At 48.0% G+C, this 24,143-nt stretch overlaps 1 protein-coding gene across 1 annotated transcript in view; it reads right to left on the bottom strand.

The window, feature by feature from the left end:
• Positions 1–24,143, bottom strand: part of LOC119973620 (protein kinase C delta type-like) — a 111,285-nt gene that overhangs the window by 51,917 nt on the left and 35,225 nt on the right. Inside the window, exons 2-4 of the mRNA XM_038812001.1 lie at positions 12,288–12,422; positions 9,334–9,533; positions 7,696–7,756 (exon numbers count right to left, since the gene is read on the bottom strand). Coding sequence (XP_038667929.1) covers positions 7,696–7,756; positions 9,334–9,533; positions 12,288–12,402 — 376 coding nt within the window. The 5' untranslated portion in view covers positions 12,403–12,422. The remainder of the gene's footprint in view (positions 1–7,695; positions 7,757–9,333; positions 9,534–12,287; positions 12,423–24,143) is intronic.

The following is a 24,143-nucleotide window of genomic DNA, read 5'->3' as shown; positions in this document are numbered from 1 at the left end:
TGATCTAGACCTTGGTGTACAAGCCACAATTTTAAAATTTGTAATTGACATGAAACTTGAAAGCATCGTGAACGGTGAGAAGGATTGTGTAGAACTTAAAAAAAAAACAAAGGCTGGTGAAATGGGCAGACCAGTTGGGAGAGTTGAGAAGAGGTGTAAGAGAGAGACTGCCAAGCTTTCAAAGAGGCACAGAGGGGAGAGAGGATAATCAGGTAAGGCAGTGATTGGCTGGTGAGTATTTTGCTTGTTTTTCATTGAAAACTCATGCCATTGAATAACTGGAAGGTTTTGTTAGTACTAATGAGTTTACTGGTAGCAGTGAAGTGTCATGCGAGTGTCCCTTTAAGAAATGTTTTTGGCTTATCACATGGCTTCAGTAATGTCACTGTGTGGGTGGAGTTGTGGCTCATGAGTTTTTACTTTCGCTTTGAGTTTTGGACAGGTTGAAAGAAGTGTTCATAGAATCATAGAATTTACAGTGCAGAAGGAGCCCATTTGGCCCATCGTGTCTGCACCGGCCCTTGGGAAGATCACCCTACCTAAGTCCACCCTATCCCTGTAACCTAGTAACCTCACCTAACCTTTTCAGACACTAAGGGCAATTTAGCATGGCCAATCCACCTAGCCTACACATCTTTGGACAGTGGGAGGAAACCGGTGCACCCGGAGGAAACCCATGCAGACACGGGGAGAATGTTCGAACTCCGCCCAGTCAGTGACTCAAGACAGGGATCGAACCTGGGACCGTGGAGTTGTGAAGCCACTGTGCTAACCGCTGTGCTACCGTGCTGCCCAAGTCAGAGCCATCAACAGAAACAGAGCTAAAGACAGTGCGATGCACCAGAGAGGGGGTAATTACCTGGACACTATTTCTGGAGGTGGTCATACTCCTGATATTGGGCCTCCTGATTTGGTCAGTGGCCAGGGACAGTTGGAAATGACCACGAGTAAGGCAGGTAAGGGCAGAAGTGGAGGAGCCTCAGCCCCTGCAATTGTTCAACGGGTTTGAGGTACTTGCAGCCTTTATGGATGAAAGCAAAAGCTGCAAGTTGGATGAGAAAACTGACCACGGCACCATGGTACAGGAAGACATTCGATCAGGGGGAGTTAATAGAAGTGCCGTGGTCTCAGGAGGTGTTAGTCAGAGAGATAGACAATTCTCTGAGCTGGCTGTGTTACCTGCCCAGTGCCAGGGTCCAGGACATCTGCTCAGGGTTGGAGAGGACCTTGCAGTGGGAGCAGGAAGACCCAGTTGTCATGGTCCATACGAGTACCAATCAGATACAGGACAAGCAAAGAGGTTCTGCTTGGGGACCACGAGCAACTAAGGGCCAAATTAAGAAGCAGAATTTCGACAGTAATATTATCTGAGCCACAAGTAATTGGGTAGGGTAAATAAGATCAGAGTGAGCAATGCAGGGCTCAAGGACTGGTGTGGAAGAAAGAGCTTTTGATTCATGGGCACTGGCACCAGTACTGGGGAATGTGAGAGCGGGACAGTCTTCATCTGAACTGGCTTGGACGCTAGAACCACCAGGGTGTTCCAGTTACTGTTGCTAGATGCTATGGGCTGGCACAGCAACAGGCTGTAAATCTGCTCCTGAACTTGGATCTACCTTTCTGGGTCCAGATGGTAGGAAGACTACCTACTGTAAGGGGGCCACTCCTGCATCCAAGCCGGGTAGGGCAACTGTCTGTAGTTTGGTGGGTTATTACAGGTCATTTTATATACATTGAGCAGCCTCTGACAGGTTCCCTCCCAGTTCTACAATAACGTGAGTGGGTATGGAATCCAACGTGGTTGGAATCTTCCTGGTGGTCACTTGGGTAGTAGGCTTCCTGGCTGAGATTCTCCACCCCGCCACGCTACATTTCTGCCCTGACCTGCCGGCAGGAATCTCCGTTACACCCCACGCAGTCGGGAAACCCCTGGGAGCCATTGTGGGACAATCTGGAAACGTTCCTGATCCCCACTCATTTGCCATGAAGCTAACGACTAGGCCAATCAATGCCTTTAATTGGGAATGGGCGCTCTCTTAACTCATTTACTCTTCTCAGAACACAAACACAGTCAAGTGGAGGTGTTGCTCCAGCTACACATTTGTGGCACCTCAACTACAGGAGGTATCTCACTCCACATCTGCTCGTCATTTCTCATGACACGAGAGTCTCTGGGTCAGCATTCATCGTCATCCATTTCAGAGGGCATTTGAGAGTCAACCACATTGCTGTGGATCTGGAGTCACACGTAGGTCAGACCAGAAAAGGACAGAATATTTCCTTCCCACAAGGACATTAGTGAACTAGAGGGTTTTTTAGACTTTTTAATTCCAGATTTTTATTGAATTCAAATTTCACTATCTGTCATGGTGGGATTTGAACCCGGGTCCCCTGATCTTGCCTTGGGTTTCGTGACTCCGACTGTTACTTCCTATTATTACTTCTCCAGCCACATTTTCCAGTGGTCCAATGTCTATTTTGCCCCTCTCTTACCTTTTATATATCGACAAAAACTCTTCCTATCTTTAATATTACTAGCTAGCTCACACTCATAGTTCATCTTCTCTCTCCTTATTGCTTTGTTTGTTGTCTTCGGCTCACTTTTAAAGGCTTCCCACTAATCCTCACCACTTTGTATGCTTTTTCTTTTATGCTGTCCTTGACTTTCCTCATCAGCCATGGATGCCTTGTCCTCCCCTTGGCATGTTTCCTCCTCCTTGGGATGAATTTCTGTTGTGCCTCCCGAATAACCCCCAAACCTCCTGCCATTGCTGTTCCACTGTCTTCCCTGCTAGGCTCCTGTTCCAATCAACTCTGGCCAGCCCCTCCCTCATGTCTTTGTAGTTACCCTTATTTAATTGTATCTGATTGCAGCTTCTCCCTCTCAAACTGCAGGGTAAATTCTATCATATTGTGGTCACTGCTCCCTAAGGATTCCTTCACCTTAAGTTCCCTAATCAAGTCTGCCTCATTACACATCACCAAATCCAGAATTGCTTGTTCCCTAGTAGGCTGTCACAAGCTGCTCCAAAAAAAATCTCTTAGACATTCCCTAATTCCTTTTCTTGGGATCCACTACCAACTTGTTTTTCCCAGTCCACCTTTATATTGAAGTCCCCCATGATTATTGTAATGTTGCCTTTTTTACCTGCCTTTTCTATTTCCTGATTTATTTTCTGACCCACACCCTGTCTACTGCTCAGGGGCCTGTACATAACTCCCATCAGGGTCTTTTTACCTTTAGATTACTCAACTCTATCCACAGAGATTCTATGCCTTCTGATCCTATATCGCTCCTTGCTATCGATTTAACTTCATTCCTTACTAACAATGCAACCCCGCCCCCTTTGCCCATCTGCCTGTCCTTTCAATAGGATCACATATCCTTGGATATGTAGATCCCAGCCCCGATCCCCTTGCAGCCACGTCTCTGTGATGCCCACAACATCGTACCGGCCAATTTCAACGTGCGCAACAAGCTCATTTATCTTGTTCCGTATACTGCGCGCATTTAGGTACAACACCCTCAATCCTGCATTCATCTCCTCCCTTCTCACACTTGTCATCTTTTTTGCTCTGCCTGAGGGTGATGTTCATGATGTGGAGATGCCGGCGTTGGACTGGGGTGGGCACATTAAGAATTCTTAAGCCACCAGGTTAAAGTCCAACAGGTTCGTTTTGAATCACTAGCTTTCGGAGCACTGCTCTTTCCTCAGGTGAATGAAGAGGTGGGTTCCAGAAACATAAGACAAAGTCAATGATGCAACACGATACTTTGAATGCGAGTCTTTGCAGGGAATTAAGTCTTTACAGGTCCAGATGGAGCAACTGGAGGGAGGGCTGATCACAGGTTAAAGAGGTGTGAATTGTCTCAAGCCAGGATTTCCCAAGCCCAGGCCCGATGGTGGGGTTGAATGTAATGCGACATGAATCCAAGGTCCCGGTTGAGGCCATACTCATGTGTGCGGAACTTGGCTACAAGTCTCTCCTCGGCGATTTTGCGTTGTCGCCCATCCTGACGGCCGCCTTGGAGAACACTTACCTGGAGATCAGAGGGTGACTGCCCTTGACGGCTTAAGTGTTCCCCGACTGGAAGGGAACATTCCTGCCTGGCGATTGTCGCGCGATGTCCGTTCATCTGTTGTCACAGCGTCTGCATGGTCTCGCTAATGTATCACTCTTTGGGACATCCTTTCCTGCATCTTATGAGGTATACAACATTGGCCCAGTCGCACGAGTATGTACAACGTACCTGGTGGGTGGTTTCTCACGTGTAATGGTGGTACCCATGTCGATGGCACATCTTGCACAGAACACCATGGCAAGGATGTGTGGTGTCATGGTCGCTGTTAAAGAAGCCATCCCCTATGGACAAGCCCTCCGTACACACAGGATCTGCTAGGACGAGGAAGAACGTAACAGACATCTACAGATGCTGAAAGATGCCCTCGTACAAATGGGATGTGGCGCTCAACTCATCGATCGATAGTTCCAGCGCGCCACAGCAGAAAAATGCACCAACTTCCTTAGAAGACAAACACGGGACACAACCAACATAGAACATCACAGCGCAGTACAGGCCCTTCAGCCCTCGATGTTGCACCGACCTGTGAAACCACTCTAAAGCCCATCTACACTATTCCCTTATCATCCATATGTTTATCCAATGACCATTGAAATGCCCTTAATGTTAGCGAGTCCACTACTGTTGCAGGCAGGGCATTCCACGCCCTTACTACTGTCTGAGTAAAGAACCTACCTCTGACATCTGCCCTATATCTATCTCCCCTCAATTTAAAGCTATGTCCCCTCGTGCTAGACATCACCATCCGAGGAAAAAGGCTCTCACTGTCCACCCTATCTAATCCTCTGATCGTTTTGTATGCCTCAATTAAGTCACCTCTTAACCTTCTCTCTAACGGAAACAGCCTCAAGTCACTCAGCCTTCCCTCATAAGATCTTCCCTCCATACCAGGCAACATCCTGGTAAATCTCCTCTGCACCCTTTCCAATGCTTCCACATCCTTCCTATAATGCGGCGACCAGAACTGCACACAATACTCCAAATGCGGCCGCACCAGAGTTTTGTACAGTTGCAACATGACCTCATGGCTCCGAAACTCAATCCCCCTACCAATAAAAGCTAACACACCGTACGCCTTCTTAACAACACTATCAACCTGGGTGGTAACTTTCAGGGATCTATGTACATGGACACCGAGATCTCTCTGCTCATCCACACTACCTAGAATCTTACCATTAGCCCAGTACTCGGTCTTCCTGTTATTCCTTCCAAAATGAATCACCTCACACTTTTCTGCATTAAACTCCATTTGCCACATCTCAGCCCAGCTCTGGAGCTTATCTATGTCCCTTTGTAACCTGCAACATCCTTCAGCACTGTCCACAACTCCACCGACTTTAGTGTCATCTGCAAATTTACTCACCCATCCTTCTACACCCTCCTCCAGGTCATTTATAAAAATGACAAACAGCAGTGGCCCCAAAACAGATCCTTGTGGTACACCATTAGTAACTGAACTCCAGGCTGAACATTTCCCATCAACCACCACCCTCCGTCTTCTTACAGCGAGCCAATTTCTGATCCAAACTGCTAAATCACCCTGAATCCCATGCCTCTGTATTTTCTGCAATAGCCTACCCTGGGGAACCTTATCAAATGCTTTACTGAAATCCATATACACCACATCAACTGCTTTACCCTCGTCCACCTGTTTGGTCACCTTCTCAAAGAAGTCAATAAGGTTTGTGAGGCACGACCTACCCTTCACAAAACCGTGTTGACTATCCCTAATCAAATTATTCCTTTCTAGATGATTATAAATCCTATCTCTTATAAACCTTTCCAAGACTTTGCCCACAACAGAAGTAAGGCTCACTGGTCTATAGTTACCGGCGTTGTCTCTACTCCCCTTCTTGAACAAGGGGACAACATTTGCTATCCTCCAGTCTTCTGGCACTATTCCTGTAGACAATGACGACATAAGGATCAAAGCCAAAGGCTCAGCAATGTCCTCCCTAGCTTCCCAGAGAATTCTAGGATAAATCCCATCCGCCCCAGGGGACCCATCTACTTTCACACTTTCCAGAATTGCTAACACCTCCTCCTTATGAACCTCAAGCCCTTCTAGTCTAGTTGCCTGTAACTCAATATTCTCCTTCGTAGTCCAGTACCCAACAGAATACCCTTCGTCGTACCCGGAAGCGGAGAAACTACGGCATCTCCTTTGCAGCCTTCGACACGTGATCGATGAAGATGAACATCTTGCCAAGATCATCCCCACACTCCAACTACTTGCCATCAAACAAACGCGCAACCTCAAACGACCATTGTTTGCAGCAAACTATCCAGCCTTCAGAACAGGATTAGACAGACTAGATTCAGCAAGAATGTTCCCGATAGCGGGAGTGTTCAGAACTAGAGATCATAGTTTGAGGATATGGAGTAAACCTTTTAGGGCCGAGGTGAGGAGAAATTTCATCGCCCAGAGAGGGTGAATCAGTGGAATTCACTACCACAGAAAGTAGTTGAGGCCAAAATAATAAGTTGTGTGATTTCTAGAAAAAAAGCACCCGAGGAAGGAGCAGTGCTCCGAAAGCTAGTGTTTAAACAAACATGTTGGACGTTAACCTGGTGTCGTAAGACATCTTACTGTACAAATGTGAGGTTATCCATTTTGGTAGGAATAATAGCAATAGGGATTATTATTTAAATGATAAAATATTAAAGCATGCCGCTGTTCAGAGAGACTTGGGTGTGCTAGTGCATGAGTCACAGAAGGTGGGTTTACAGGTGCAACAGGTGATTAAGAAGGCAAATGGAATTTTGTCCTTCATTGCTAGAGGGATGGAGTTTAAGACTAGGGAGGTTATGTTGCAATTGTATAAGGTGTTAGTGCGGCCACACCTGGAGTATTGTGTTCAGTTTTGGTCTCCTTACCTGAGAAAGGACGTACTGGCGCTGGAGGGTGTGCAGAGGAGATTCACTAGGTTAATCCCAGAGCTGAAGGGGTTGGATTATGAGGAGAGATTAAGTAGACTGGGACTGTACTCATTGGAATTTAGAAGGATTACAAGGTGTGTGTGTGTGATGACCTCTGCCGGGTGCACGATGCCGAGCAGTGTAAGTGCTGAGGTCTAGAGTGCTGTGGCAGCAAAGCCCAGAGAGATCCAGAGTTCAGTTAGCGGGTTGTTTCTGGTTTTGAGCTTGATCTATGCATGTGGTAATGAGCAGTGGGCGGTGCTTGTCACACAGCAATCCAGGAAATAATCCACTAGTGCTCTGGAAAACTCCAGATATTTGGGATTCTAATTTGTGGTAGCAGAGTGGAAATGCAGATCATTCACACTTCCCAAAACCCGAGGGGGTTTCAGGAAGAGCAGACAGGAAGATACCATATAGTGGACCTAAAGATGGTCCACTGGATGTGTGGTTGTCCCTTTAAACTCTCTTCAGTATGCAGTTCATTACCTAGCAACTATGGTCACTAACTAAACATGGTGCAAAGGTCACAGTGATTCACCCTGCAACATTACGAATAATGTCACCCAACATTGCAAAGTTTCACTCCCTCTCTGCAAAACCTGCTCATTAACATATTCACAACACATATGCCCAAGGAACAATTAAAAGGGAACCTTTACATGCAGCAGTGGAATCCTATAGAATCTTACCTGAATCTTCCAGGAATAGCTGTACTGCCATCAGCACTTTCCCCTGGGGCTGTAGGTCCAGCTGTGGAGAGACAGGTAGACACAAATGAAGACTGTAACATCCCCTCACACAGTCACACTAGGGCACAGACAACTTGCACCTACTGTGCGGATGCTTGACATCACTGTGCCAACAACCACACTCTGAGTCAGAACATCGATGTCATAACTAAGCTGGTACAGCAATGCTGCACTGTCAGAGGGTCAGTACTGAGGGAGTGCCGCACTGTCAGAGGGTCAGTACTGAGGGAGTGCTGCACTGTCAGAGGGTCAGTACTGAGGGAGTGCCGCACTGTCAGAGGGTCAGTACTGAGGGAGAGCCGCACTGTCAGAGGGTCAGTACTGAGGGAGTGCTGCATTGTCAGAGGGTCAGTACTGAGGGAGTGCTGCACTGTCAGAGGGTCAGTACTGAGGGAGAGCCGCACTGTCAGAGGGTCAGTACTGAGGGAGTGCCGCACTGTCAGAGGGTCACTACTGAGGGAGTGCCGCACTGTCAGAGGGTCAGTACTGAGGGAGTGCCGCACTGTCAGAGGGTCAGTGCTGAGGGAGTGCTGCACTGTCAGAGGGTCAGTTACAGAGTGGCGGGGGGGGGGGGGGCACTGTTGGAGGGTCAGTTACAGAGTGGCGGGGGGGGGGGGGCCCTGTTGGAGGGTCAGTTACTGAGTGGCGTCTGGACAGGGGTATTGTTCACTGTCGGAAGGTCAGTTTCTAAGGAAGTGCCATCCAGTCTGGGTCAGGTTTACAAATAGCGATTCTAACTTTTTGTTCAGGTGGATATTGAAGACTGCAATTGCAAGATTCAATGTCTTGATTATCGTGGCCAACATTCACCCCTCATCCAACAGCAAAGGAAGTAGCTCGAACCTTGCTATTCCAATTCACTGCCACATTCACCGACAAACAAAATAGCAACTAAAACCCAAAAGTAATCCAAGGCATATCAAAGCTGTTGAGAGTCTGGGAATTGTGATAAGAAGATTGGATAGAGACAGAATAAAGCTCCCTTCACACTATCCCCTCACACTATCCCCATCAAATACTCCCAGAACAAGTATAATACGGGTTTAATGGGAATATTGGCTGATAGTTTTTTTCCAGTCAAACTGTAAGGATCATTGCGACTCTGCAAGCAATATATTTAGAAATTCTTGCTTTAGCCGATTTTTTCTCAGCCAGTGCTGTTTGCTCCTGTTAAACAGCTGGCTTGTAATGCAAAACAAGGCAGCAGCGCGGGTTCAATTCCCACACCGGCCTCCCCGAACAGGCACCGAAATGTGGCTTTTCACAGTAACTTCATTGAAGCCTACTTGTGACAAAAAGCTATTATTATTATTGTGCTGTGCAGCAATGCAATCAGAATGGGACAGTTGTGCTGTGCAGCAATGCAATCAGAATGGGACAGTTGTGCTGTGCAGCAATGCAATCAGAATGGGGCAGTTGAGCAGCAAATGGAATGTCTGCTGGCCTCTGCCCTGATGGCTCTTCACCTGATCCTCCTTTGCTGCTTTACATCAGATGAAACCGCCTCTTTCTTTCTGATGTCACACTGCTGCAAAGTCATTGATGCAACCTGCACAAAGCCAACAAGCCCTCACTTACCCAGAACTCTGCCTTGCCATTGCCTTTCTTGCAGCGTTCTGCAAGGACCGAGACTCCCACAGTCATTTCGGAGAGAGGCTCCTCTGCACTCCTCATCAGCACAATCTGGATCACACGTCCCTCATGTATGTGAGCATCAAAGGAAGACTTCCAGTTTGGATACATAGTTGGCTTCTTCTGAAGCAGCGTTTTCCCACGCTCTGCTCAAAGACAAGTAACACGGCTTATCAGCAACAGGGGGATGGGCAGTGGAAAACAATGACAGGTGCCACATTGTGTGGCGAGCACAGAACTAGGAATCAAACCCATGGTCAGCCTGTCCCAAACCATCAACATTGGAACTCTGACAGAATGCAAGGAGATTCATATTCTCTTAATTTAAATGTCAGAACTTTTGTTCGCTTGTCACTTCTGTCCGTCTGACATTCCCTGGCGAGCAGTCAGGACCAGCCACAATACCTTTCATCTTCTTGTCCCAATTTAATGCTTAAAATACTTTTTTTCCCCACTCAATGTTACATCAATTACAATTATTTTGTCCGTACTCTTTGGAGCACACGATGTTAGTGATTGGGACACTAACCTCCATATCCTGTATTCACCCTACAGTTACTGGTATCGCTCATCAGCATACCTCCCAAAGGATGCACTACAGCTACTTACCACCAACATCGCAGCCTGGTATTACGGTAATATGGTATCAAACATCGCAGCCTGGTATTACGGTAATATGGTATCAAACATCACAGCCTGGTATTACGGTAATATGGTATCAAACATCACAGCCTGGTATTACGGTAATATGGTATCAAACATCACAGCCTGGTATTACGGTAATATGGTATCAAACATCACAGCCTGGTATTAGGGTAATACGGCATCAAACATCACAGCCTGGTATTACGGTAATATGGTATCAAACATCACAGCCTGGTATTACGGTAATATGGTATCAAACATCACAGCCTGGTATTACGGTAATACAGTATTAAACCGCACAGCCCGGTATTACGGTAATAAACATCACAGCCTGGTATTAGGGTAATACGGCATCAAACATCACAGCCTGGTATTACGGTAATATAGTATTAAACCGCACAGCCCGGTATTATGGTAATAAACATCACAGCCTGGTATTACGGTAATACAGTATTAAACCTCACAGCCTGGTATTACGGTAATACGGTATTAAACATTGCGGGTTGGTATTACGGTAATATGGTATTAAACATTGCGGGTTGGTATTACGGTAATAAACATTGCGGGTTGGTATTACGGTAATACGGTATTAAACATTGCGGGTTGGTATTACGGTAATAAACATTGCGGGTTGGTATTACGGTAATAAACATTGCGGGTTGGTATTACGGTAATAAACATTGCGGGTTGGTATTACGGTAATACGGTATTAAACATTGCGGGTTGGTATTACGGTAATAAACATTGCGGGTAGGTATTACGGTAATATGGTATTAAACATTGCGGGTTGGTATTACGGTAAAATGGTATTAAACATCAGGCCTGGTATTACGGTAATACGGTATTAAACATTGCGGGTTGGTATTACGGTAATATGGTATTAAACATTGCGGGTTGGTATTACGGTAATACGGTATTAAACATCAGGCCTGGTATTACGGTAATACGGTATTAAACATCAGGCCTGGTATTACGGTAATACGGTATTAAACATCAGGCCTGGTATTACAGTAATACGGTATTAAACATCACAGCCTGGTATTACAGTAATACGGTATTAAACATCACAGCCTGGTATTACGGTAATACGGTATTAAACATCAGGCCTGGTATTACGGTAATACGGTATTAAACATCAGGCCTGGTATTACGGTAATACGGTATTAAACATCAGGCCTGGTATTACGGTAATATGGTATTAAACATTGCGGGTTGGTATTACGGTAATACGGTATTAAACATTGCGGGTTGGTATTACGGTAAAATGGTATTAAACATTGCGGGTTGGTATTACGGTAATACGGTATTAAACATTGCGGGTTGGTATTACGGTAATACGGTATTAAACATTGCGGCCTGGTATTACGGTAATATGGTATTAAACCTCACAGCCCGGTATTACGGTAATATGGTATTAAACATCACAGCCCGGTAATACGGTATTAAACATTGCGGGTTGGTATTACGGTAATAAACCTCACAGCCTGGTATTACGGTAATACGGTATTAAACATCAGGCCTGGTATTACGGTAATATGGTATTAAACATTGCGGGTTGGTATTACGGTAATACGGTATTAAACATCACAGCCTGGTATTACGGTAATACGGTATTAAACCTCACAGCCTGGTATTACGGTAATACGGTATTAAACATCAGGCCTGGTATTACGGTAATACGGTATTAAACATCAGGCCTGGTATTACAGTAATACGGTATTAAACATCACAGCCTGGTATTACGGTAATACGGTATTAAACCTCACAGCCTGGTATTACGGTATTAAACATCAGGCCTGGTATTACAGTAATACGGTATTAAACATCACAGCCTGGTATTACGGTAATACGGTATTAAACATCAGGCCTGGTATTACGGTAATACGGTATTAAACATCAGGCCTGGTATTACGGTAATACGGTATTAAACATCAGGCCTGGTATTACGGTAATAAACATCACAGCCTGGTATTACGGTAATACGGTATTAAACCTCACAGCCTGGTATTACGGTAATACGGTATTAAACATCAGGCCTGGTTATACGGTATTAAACATCAGGCCTGTATTATCATGGCATTAGACTGCCCGAGTCCAGCTGCCAATGGCCTCCACCCTGAAAGCTGATAGGGGCCGTTCCCACTCTGCAGGAGTCGCTCTGCAGGATCACATGGTAGTGGTTAGGGTCAGGGGCTACAGGGAACTCCCTTCCACCAGGGGAGGGGGCTGGAATCTCATAGTTGCAGCTTTCATACCTGTTGTCAAGGCTTCCTTCACCTTTACAGCGACGAATGGCGGCTGTGTTTCGGCTGAATTTAGGACAGATCCCACCTCATAGGAATTAAATGAGAGGCGAAGAAACGGAGCCATAACTCAAAACGTCGGAGGCTCTGGAAAGAGAGGAACAAAATCCAAATAATTAAAACCCAAAGTTAATGTTTATGAAAATCAAAGCTTTAAGTTAACTAGCTGGAGGTTCTTCACGTTAGGCAGGATGTTTGTGGAGGGAATGAATGTTAATGATTGGATGCCAGTTGAATGGGCTTTGTGCTGGATGGAGCGAGCTGCTTTTTTTAAAATTTAGAGTACCCAATTAATTTTTATCCGATTGAGGAGCAATTTAGCATGGCCAATCCACCTAACCTGAACAACTTTGGGTTGTGGGGGCGAAACCCACGCAGACACGGGGAGAATATGCAAACTCCAACGGACAGTGACCCAGGATCGAACTTGGGACCTCGGTGCCATGAGGCAGCAGTGCTAACCACTGTGCAATCGTGCTCCCCCTGGTGCCGAGCTTATTAAGTGGTGTTGGAGTTGCACTCAACCAGACAAATGGAGAGGGGCATAAGGAGACTGTTCGACCCACTGCCTATTAATACTTGATTCCCTTGTCTATCAAAATCAGTGGTTAGCACTGTTACTTCACGGCGCCAGGGTCTTAGGTTCGATTCCCGGCTTGGGTCACTGTGCAGAGTCTGCACGTTCTCCCTGCGTCTGCGTGGGTTTCCTCCGGGTGCTCCGGTTTCCTCCCACAAGTTTCTGAAAGATGTGCTGTTAGGTGAATTGAACATTCTGAATTCTCCCTCCGTGTACCCGAACAGGCGCTGGAGAGTGGCGACGAGGGGATTTTCACAGTAACTTCATTGCAGTGTTAATGTAAGCCTACTTGTGACACTAATAAAGATTATTATCTATTTAACTCAACCTTGCATTAGCCAAGGCCTCTGAATTACACGTTCAGTGACATTACCAAGATGACAGAATTTCCTCCTTTGTCTGTGCTGATAGGGGATGGACAATAAATGGGTGGGCGAGCCATGTAGGTGTGCAGTTCCTGCTTGCTACAACACAGAAATCTTTCTGGAGAATCACATCCATCATGATTTTCAAAATATTGTGCTTCATCATAGAATCCCTGCAGTGCAGAAGGAGGCCATTCGGTCCATCGAGTCTGCATCGGCCTTAGAAAGAGCACCCTACTTAAGCCTCTTTAATGTTGGGTTCGTGCAATTTTCCAACCCGAAAGGATTTTCCAGAATTTTGGAAGATTATGACCAATGCCTCTACTCTCTCTACAGCCACTTATTTTAAGACCCTAGAATGCAGATCATCTGGTCCAGGGGACCCATCGCCCCATAGTTTTCCCAGCACCTCTTCCCTGGTGATGGTAATCATTTTAAATTCCTCCATTTCACCTCTTGATTTTCAAGTATCTTTGGGAAGCTTTCCAAATTTTCTACAGCGAAGAGAGACTCAAAATACTTCTGCTCTGCTTCCTTGTTTTATATTATCAATTCCCCAGACTGCATCTAGAGAACCAACATTAGATTTAGTTACTCTTTTCCTATTGAAGTACTGATAGATAGCAGTGTTTTCTAGAGCTGTTGGGGAGGGTTTAAACTAATGTGGCAGGGGGATGGGAACCAATGCTGGAAGTTGGAAGGTAGTAAAACAGGGACAGAAACAAAAGGAAGTAAGGGGAAAAGTGCAAGGCAGAGAAGACATAGTCAGAAATCCATAAGGGCGACAGTACAAGGTACAGTGACTGAGGGGAGCACAGTGAATAGGCCCAGTAATAACAAAAGGAATAAAACTGGAGATGTTAAGATTCAAAACAGAGGTAAAAAAAACAACATAAGTGTACTTTACCTGAATGCTCGTAATATTCGGAATAAAGTAAATGAGTTGGTGGCACAAATCATTGTAAATGACTATGATTTAGTGGCCATTACTGAAACATGGTTAAAGGATGGTCACGACTGGGAGTTAAATATCCGAGGGTATCAAACTATTCGGAAGGACAGAGTGGATGGTAAGGGAGGTGGTGTTGCTCTGTTATTTAAGGATGACATCCGGGCAATAGTAAGGGATGACATCGGTGCTATGGAGGATAAGGTTGAATCCATTTGGGTGGAAATCAGGAATAGTAAGGCGAAAAAGTCACTGATAGGAGTAGTCTATCGGCCACCAAATAGTAACGAGATGGTGGGGCAGGCAATAAACAAAGAAATAACTGATGCATGTAGAAATGGTACAGCAGTTATCATGGTGGATTTTAATCTACATGTCGATTGGTTTAACCAGGTCGGTCAAGGCAACCGTGAGGAGGAGTTTATAGAATGTATCCGCGATAGTTTCCTAGAACAGTATGTAATGGAACCTACGAGGGAACAAGCGGTCCTAGATCTTGTCCTGTGTAATGAGACAGGATTGATTCATGATCTCATAGTTAGGGATCCTCTCGGAAGGAGCGATCACAATATGGTGGAATTTAAAATACAGATGGAGGGTGAGAAAGTAAAATCAAATACTAGTGTTTTGTGTTTAAACAAAGGAGATTACAAGGGGATGAGAGAAGAACTAGCTAAGGTAGACTGGGAGCTAAGACTTTATGGTGGAACAGTTGAGGAACAGTGGAGAACCTTCCAAGCGATTTTTCACAGTGCTCAGCAAAGGTTTATACCAACAAAAAGGAAGGACGGAAGAAAGAGGGAAAATCGACCGTGGATATCTAAGGAAATAAGGGAGAGTATCAAATTGAAGGAAAAAGCATATAAAGTGGCAAAGATTGCTGGGAGATTAGAGGACTGGGAAATCTTTAGGGGGCAACAGAAAGCTACTAAAAAAGCTATAAAGAAGAGTAAGATAGAGTATGAGAGTAAACTTGCTCAGAATATAAAAACAGACAGTAAAAGTTTTTACAAATATATAAGACAAAAAAGAGTGGCTAAGGTAAATATTGGTCCTTTAGAGGATGAGAAGGGAGTTTTAATAATGGGAAATGAGGAAATGGCTGAGGAACTGAACAGGTTTTTTGGGTCGGTCTTCACAGTGGAAGACACAAATAACATGCCAGCGACTGATAGAAATGAGGCTATGACAGGTGAGGACCTTGAGAGAATTGTTATCACTAAGGAGGGAGTGATGGGCAAGCTAATGGGGCTAAAGGTAGACAAGTCTCCTGGCCCTGATGGAATGCATCCCAGAGTGCTAAAAGAGATGGCTAGGGAAATTGCAGATGCACTAGTGATAATTTACCGAAATTCACTAGACTCTGGGGTGGTCCCGGCGGATTGGAAATTAGCAAACGTGACGCCACTGTTTAAAAAAGGAGGTAGGCAGAAAGCAGGAAATTATAGGCCAGTGAGTTTAACTTCGGTAATAGGGAAGATGCTGGAATCTATCATCAAGGAAGAAATTGCGAGGCATCTGGATAGAAATTGTCCCATTGGGCAGACGCAGCATGGGTTCGTTAAAGGCAGGTCATGCCTAACTAATTTAGTGGAATTTTTTGAGGACACTACCAGTGCAGTAGATAACGGGGAGCCGATGGATGTGGTATATCTGGATTTCCAGAAAGCCTTTGACAAGGTGCCACACAAAAGGTTGCTGCATAAGATAAAGATGCATGGCATTAAGGGTAAAGTAGTAGCATGGATAGAGGATTAGTTAATTAATAGAAAGCAAAGAGTTGGGATAAATGGGTGTTTCTCTGGTTGGCAATCAGTAGCTAGTGGTGTCCCTCAGGGATCCGTGTTGGGCCCACAATTGTTCACAATTTACATAGATGATTTGGAGTTGGGGACCAAGGGCAATGTGTCCAAGTTTGCAGATGACACTAAGATGAGTGGTAAAGCGAAAAGTGCAGAGGATACTGGAAGTCTGCAGAGGGATTTGGATAGGTTAAGTGAATGGGCTCGGGTCTGGCAGATGGAATACAATGTTGACAAATGTGAGGTTATCCATTTTGGTAGGAATAACAGCAAACGGGATTATTATTTAAACGATAAAATATTAAAGCATGCCGCTGTTCAGAGAGACTTGGGTGTGCTAGTGCATGAGTCACAGAAGGTTGGTTTACAAGTGCAACAGGTGATTAAGAAGGCAAATGGAATTTTGTCCTTCATTGCTAGAGGGATGGAGTTTAAGACTAGGGAGGTTATGTTGCAATTGTATAAGGTGTTAGTGCGGCCACACCTGGAGTATTGTGTTCAGTTTTGGTCTCCTTACTTGAGAAAGGACGTACTGGCGCTGGAGGGTGTGCAGAGGAGATTCACTAGGTTAATCCCAGAGCTGAAGGGGTTGGATTATGAGGAGAGGTTGAGTAGACTGGGACTGTACTCGTTGGAATTTAGAAGGATGAGGGGGGATCTTATAGAAACATTTAAAATTATGAAGGGAATAGATAGGATAGATGCGGGCAGGTTGTTTCCACTGGCGGGTGACAGCAGAACTTGGGGGGCATAGCCTCAAAATAAGGGGAAGTAGATTTAGGACTGAGTTTAGGAGGAACTTCTTCACCCAAAGGGTTGTGAATCTATGGAATTCCTTGCCCAGTGAAGCAGTTGAGGCTCCTTCATTACATGTTTTTAAGGTAAAGATAGATAGTTTTTTGAAGAATAAAGGGATTAAGGGTTATGGTGTTCGGGCCGGAAAGTGGAGCTGAGTCCACAAAAGATCAGCCATGATCTAATTGAATGGCGGAGCAGGCTCGAGGGGCCAGATGGCCTACTCCTGCTCCTAGTTCTTATGTTCTTATGTTCTTATGTTTACAGGGACAGACCTGGCTCCACTAGTACCTGGTGTTATCCAGTGAGACTTGTACACAGTTGAAATGCCCTCTTCAGAGATATGCAGGTTAGAAAGGTAGAAAATGCAGCCTTGATTTATAAAGAGCAGAAAGCTTCTGCAGTTACGATTCTGCAAAGTATTGACGGCCGAGATGCACAGGGCGAGATCTACCGGCCACGTCGCGCTCAGACGTGAGCGCAGTGCAGCTGGTAGATGCTGGGTGAAGACTCACACGGGCTCCCCAGCAGCCTGGTGGGATCAACGCAAGTCCCACGAGGCATTAAGATCAGGAACCTGCCCACAATGAGCATGACCAAGCTGTAAATAGGCCTTAGACCTAGTACGGCCTACTCACCCGGGATATAGGCCCTCCCTTAGAATATAGGCACCTCCTGGCTGGCATCCTAGCACTGCCATGTTCCCCAGGTGGCACTGCCAAGTCAGCAGGAACACTGCCAGGGCGGCTGTGCAAGGGTTGCCACTGCCAAGGTCAGGGCCTGAGGGGGGCCAAAGCCATGAAAGGAGGGTGGCCGGGGTTATGAAAGGAGGGTGGCCGGGGTTATGAAGGGGGGGGTTGCAGGGCAGGTATGAAGGGGCCTCTGGAAGTGGGGAGGGGACTGTAAAGTAGCTTATGGGGGCCTGAAGAGGGGGGTCCCCCAGGGACCCAGTGGGGTGTCCTCACTTGGGGGGTGCGGGGTAGTGTCGATGTGTGTGGGGGACGACAATTCCCATGGGTGGGCGGTGTGGGGGACCCATAAGTTCACTCAGAGATTGGGGCACCCTTACAAAATGGCGGCCCGATCACCAAGCTCAGCTCCCCAGTGATGAAAAAACTTCAAAGTGTGGGCTGAACCGGTGAGAAACCTCACCCCAAAAATTAGACAAAATGTGGTTAGGTAGTGGTGGCGAACTCAGAAACTCCCAGCAAAACCCGCCACAAATGACACTTGGAAACCTTTCCATTACATCGCACCTACAATCGTAGGTCACTATCAGTGATGCCTGCAGAGCCGTCAATGACACAATGCAACTGATCGTCTCAGGCATCAGATTGACAATGGACCTTTTATGGAAAGGATGGTGGAAAGGAACAAAACACCAGACAAATTCTGTCAGCAAGTGAATAGTGGGGGGGGGAATAATCAGAGTCGACTTGCCAACCAAACAGCACTCTCTGCTCGTTGTCCCAGTTTGCTCTTTTTCCTGGTGAGTGCTGACCAAAAGGCTTTGACAAAATGTCTCTATTTCAACAAAATTCAGTTCTGTACTACCAAATGACTATTAATATCACCTTATTAACTCAGTACCAAATTTTGTTCGACAATGTCAGAGTGGTGGTGGATGGCAAATATTCAGCCTGGAGCCCAGTTACCAGTGGCGTACCACAGGGATCAGTTCTGAGTCCTCTGCTGTTTGTGATTTTCATTAATGACTTGGATGAAGGAGTTGAAGGGTGGGTCAGTAAATTTGCAGACGATACGAAGATTGGTGGAGTTGTGGATTGTGAGGAGGGCTGTTGTCGGCTGCAAAGAGACATAGATAGGATGCAGAGCTGGGCTGAGAAGTGGCAGATGGAGTTTAACCCTGGAAAGTGTGAGGTTGTCCATTTTGGAAGGACAAATATGGATGCGGAATACAGGGTTAACGGCAGGGTTCTTGGCAATGTGGAGGAGCAGAGAGATCTTGGGGTCTATGTTCATAGATCTTTGAAAGTTGCCACTCAAGTAGATAGAGCTGTGAAGAAGGCCTAAGGTGTGCTAGCGTTCATTAGCAAAGGGATTGAATTTAAGAGCCGTGAGGTGATGATGCAGCTGTACAAAACCTTGGTCAGGCCACATTTGGAGTAGTGTGTGCAGTTCTGGTCACCTCATTTTAGGAAGGATGTGGAAGCTTTGGAAAAGGTGCAAAGGAGATTTACCAGGATGTTGCCTGGAATGGAGTCGGTCTTACGAGGAAAGGTTGAGGATGCTAGGCCTTTTCTCATTAGAACGGAGAAGGATGAGGGGCGACTTGATAGAGGTTTATAAGATGATCAGGGGAATAGATAGACAGTCAGAGACTTTTCCCCCGGGTGGAACAAACCATTACACGGGGACATAAATTTAAGGTGAATGGTGGAAGATATAGGGGGATGTCAGAGGTAGGTTCTTTACCCAGAGAGTAGTGGGGGCATGAAATGCACTGCCTGTGGAAGCAGCCAAGTCGGAAACATTAGGGACCTTCAAGCGGCTATTTGGGGCAGCACGGTAGCATTGTGGCTAGCACAATTGCTTCACAGCTCCAGGGTCCCAGGTTCGATTCCGGCTTGGGTCACTGTCTGCACATCCTCCCAGTGTGTGCGTGGGTTTCCTCCGGGTGCTCCGGTTTCCTCCCACAGTCCAAAGATGTGCAGGTTAGGTGGATTGACCATGATAAATTGCCCTTAGTGTCCAAAATTGCCCTTTGTGTTGGGTGGGGTAACTGGGTTATGGGGATAGGGTGGAAGTGTTGACCTTGGGTGGGGTGCTCTTTCCAAGAGCCGGTGCAGACTCGATGGGCCAAATGGCCTCCTTCAGCACTGTAAATTCTATGAGTATTGTATAGGTACATGGATTACGGTAGAATGATGGAGTGTAGATTAATTTGTTCTTAAGGGCAGCACGGTAGCATTGTGGATAGCACAATTGCTTCACAGCTCCAGGGTCCCAGGTTCAATTCCGGCTTGGGTCACTGTCGGTGCGGAGTCTGCACATCCTCCCCGTGAGTGCGTGGGTTTCCTCCGGGTGCTCCGGTTTCCTCCCACAGTCCAAAGATGTGCAGGTTAGGTGGATTGGCCATGATAAATTGCCCTTAGTGTCCAAAATTGCCCTTGTGTTGGGTGAGGTTACTGGGTTATGGGGATAGGGTGGAGGTGTTGACCTTGAATAGGGTGCTCTTTCCAGGAGCCGGTGTGGACTCGATGGGCCGAATGGCCTCCTTCTGCCCTGTAAATTCTATGATAATCTATGATTAATCTAGGACAAAGGTTCGGCACAACATCGTGGGCCGAAGGGCCTGTTCTGTGTTGTATTTTTCTATGTTCTATGTTCTAATGCTCCAATGAAGGGCCGAGAGATATTTCATTGCAATTAAGGTTCTGCGTTAAGTGCAAGTTTTGTATTCTATGTATCTGGGTCACAGTCTATCCAATAATCCATTCCTCACAAAAACAACTATCCCAAAAACTTCTTCTCATGGACATGGAGCTGCCTTTCTCCTGATATGTCCGAGACAGGAACATCAGCATTTCATGGAGCTGGAATGGGAACTGAAACTTGGGCTGAGTGCTGACGATTTAATAAAAATGACTGTTGGTGAAATATTGAAACACAGTGAGGTCACTGTCCAGGGTCCAGTGCAGGCAGAAAGTACAGAAACTACAGGCATTGCAGCTGTCCATCAGGAAATGATTGAGTTTCACTATATCAATGACTCATTTTCAGCCACAGCATTTGTATTCAATTTCTGTTTGAGAAAAACCTGGTGAGTAATGAGAGAGAATGGGGGTAGGGGCGACAAAAGAAAGATGGGGGCCTGGCGGGGCAGGTACAGGAAAGATGGGGGTCTGGCGGGGCAGGTACAGGAAAGATGGGGGCCTGGGGGGGGCAGGTACAGGAAAGATGGGGGCCTGGGGGGGCAGGTACAGGAAAGATGGGGGCCTGGGGGGGCAGGTACAGGAAAGATGGGGGCCTGGGGGGGCAGGTACAGGAAAGATGGGGGCCTGGGGGGGCAGGTACAGGAAAGATGGGGGCCTGGGGGGGGCAGGTACAGGAAAGATGGGGGCCGGGGGGGCAGGTACAGGAAAGATGGGGGCCTGGGGGGGGGCAGGTACAGGAAAGATGGGGGCCTGGGGGGGCAGGTACAGGAAAGATGGGGGCCTGGCGGGGGCAGGTACAGGAAAGATGGGGGCCTGGCGGGGGCAGGTACAGGAAAGATGGGGGCCTGGGGGGGCAGGTACAGGAAAGATGGGGGCCTGGCGGGGCAGGTACAGGAAAGATGAGAGCGAGCATGAAAATGTTCTAATAATTATACGCAGATAGTGGGCATTAACTTGGGATTCACTTGAGCTTCTATAAATAATGTGGCGATGATAATGTCACTGGACTGGTAATGCAGAGGCCGAGCTCTGCAGACATCGGTTCAAATCCCACCAAGGCAGCCAGTGGGGAATTTAAATTCAATTAATGAAATCTGGAATTGAAAACAAGTCTCAGTAATGGTGCATCATTAAATTTTGTAAAACTCCAACTGGGTCACAATTTTCCTTTCGGAAAGGAAATCGGCCATCCTTACCTGGTCTGGCCGAGATGTGACTCCAGACCCACAGTAATGTAGTCTGAACTGCCCTCTGAAATTGCCTAAAAGGGCAATTAGGGATGGGGAACAATCTCAAAGAATTTTTAAAAACACAGATTGAAACTGGGGATGCAGTGTTCAGAGGAAAATACTTGTAACGAGAATCTCTAAATAAATATGAAAATGTTGAAAGACTGACTCCAGTTCATCCCTTTGCCAGTTGTAGCTAATTCATTTTAGGGAGGGGTCAGGTAAGAAGATTAAAAAGACAATAATGTTTTGCAAAGACAAGAATGCTTTCTGTTTCACAATTCGATTCTTGAAGGTTTCAATTTCACGATAATTTGTATCCAGCCCTCCCCCCTCAAACCTGCCCTGGCCCCCCCTCCCCATCCTAGCCGGTCACAGCCTGAAAGTACCACTCCTTTACCCCTGACACACCACCAACAGCACCATCAAGTATTATGCTTTGCAATATACAGCAACATAAGTGGATGGGTTTCTGGGTGCGAATGTACTGGCTGAAGGTTCAATCAAGGGAATCATACTGAGTGGAAGTCATTAAAACACTAATGGCATTGACAAAACAGAGGGTGTTCACTAATAGGTTTCTCCAAACCAGCAAATCCTTCAAACCAGCACGCACGCCTGTGTCTCCCATCCCCGCCAGCACACACGCCTGTGTCTCCCATCCCCGCCAGCACACACGCCTGTGTCTCCCATCCCCGCCAGCACACACGCCTGTGTCTCCCATCCCCGCCAGCACACACGCCTGTGTCTCCCGTCCCCGCCAGCACACACGCCTGTGTCTCCCATCCCCGCCAGCACACACGCCTGTGTCTATCGTTCCCGCCAGCACACACGCCTGTGTCTATCGTTCCCGCCAGCACACACGCCTGTGTCTATCGTCCCCGCCAGCACACACGCCTGTGTCTCCCGTCCCCGCCAGCACGCACGCCTGTGTCTCCCGTCCCCGCCAGCACACACGCCTGTGTCTATCGTCCCCGCCAGCACGCACGCCTGTGTCTCCCATCCCCGCCAGCACACACGCCTGTGTCTCCCATCCCCGCCAGCACACACGCCTGTGTCTCCCGTCCCCGCCAGCACACACGCCTGTGTCTCCCATCCCCGCCAGCACACACGCCTGTGTCTATCGTCCCCGCCAGCACACACGCCTGTGTCTCCCATCCCCGCCAGCACACACGCCTGTGTCTCCCATCCCCGCCAGCACACACGCCTGTGTCTCCCGTCCCCGCCAGCACACACGCCTGTGTCTCCCGTCCCCGCCAGCACACACGCCTGTGTCTATCGTCCCCGCCAGCACACACGCCTGTGTCTCCCGTCCCCGCCAGCACACACGCCTGTGTCTATCGTCCCCGCCAGCACACACGCCTGTGTCTATCGTCCCCACCAGCACACACGCCTGTGTCTATCGTCCCCGCCAGCACACACGCCTGTGTACCCGTCCCCGCCAGCACACACGCCTGTGTCTATCGTCCCCACCAGCACACACGCCTGTGTCTATCGTCCCCGCCAGCACACACGCCTGTGTCTCCCATCCCCGCCAGCACACACGCCTGTGTCTATCGTCCCCGCCAGCACACACGCCTGTGTCTCCCATCCCCGCCAGCGCACACGCCTGTGTCTATCGTCCCCGCCAGCACACACGCCTGTGTCTCCCATCCCCGCCAGCACACACGCCTGTGTCTATCGTCCCCGCCAGCACACACGCCTGTGTCTCCCGTCCCCACCAGCACACACGCCTGTGTCTCCCGTCCCCGCCAGCACACACGCCTGTGTCTCCCGTCCCTGCCAGCACACACGCCTGTGTCTATCGTCCCCGCCAGCACACACGCCTGTGTCTCCCGTCCCTGCCAGCACACACGCCTGTGTCTCCCGTCCCCGCCAGCACACACGCCTGTGTCTATCGTCCCCGCCAGCACACACGCCTGTGTCTCCCATCCCCGCCAGCACACACGACTGTGTCTCCCGTCCCTGCCAGCACACACGCCTGTGTCTCCCGTCCCCGCCAGCACACACGCCTGTGTCTATCGTCCCCGCCAGCACGCACGCCTGTGTCTATCGTCACCGCCAGCACACACGCCTGTGTCTCCCGTCCCCGCCAGCACACACGCCTGTGTCTATCGTCCCCGCCAGCACACACGCCTGTGTCTCGATCGTCCCCGCCAGCACACACGCCTGTCTCGATCGTCCCCGCCAGCACACACGCCTGTGTCTATCGTCCCCGCCAGCACACACGCCTGTGTCTATCGTCCCCGCCAGCACACACGCCTGTGTCTATCGTCCCCGCCAGCACACACGCCTGTGTCTCCCGTCCCCGCCAGCACACACGCCTGTGTCTCCCTACCCGCCAGCACACACGCCTGTGTCTCCCGTCCCCGCCAGCACACACGCCTGTGTCTATCGTCCCCGCCAGCACACACGCCTGTGTCTATCGTCCCCGCCAGCACACACGCCTGTGTCTATCGTCCCCGCCAGCACACACGCCTGTCTCTATCGTCCCCGCCAGCACACACGCCTGTGTCTATCGTCCCCGCCAGCACACACGCCCGTGTCTCCCGTCCCCGCCAGCACACACGCCTGTGTCTATCGTTCCCGCCAGCACACACGCCTGTGTCTATCGTTCCCGCCAGCACACACGCCTGTGTCTATCGTTCCCGCCAGCACACACGCCTGTGTCTCCCGTCTCCGCCAGCACGCAC

The sequence above is a fragment of the Scyliorhinus canicula genome, chromosome 11 (genome assembly GCF_902713615.1).
Source record: "Scyliorhinus canicula chromosome 11, sScyCan1.1, whole genome shotgun sequence".
In the NCBI taxonomy this organism is placed as follows: domain Eukaryota; kingdom Metazoa; phylum Chordata; class Chondrichthyes; order Carcharhiniformes; family Scyliorhinidae; genus Scyliorhinus; species Scyliorhinus canicula.
The sequence above is the reverse complement of the archived record's forward strand: the minus strand, read 5'-3'. Positions and strand labels throughout refer to the sequence as shown.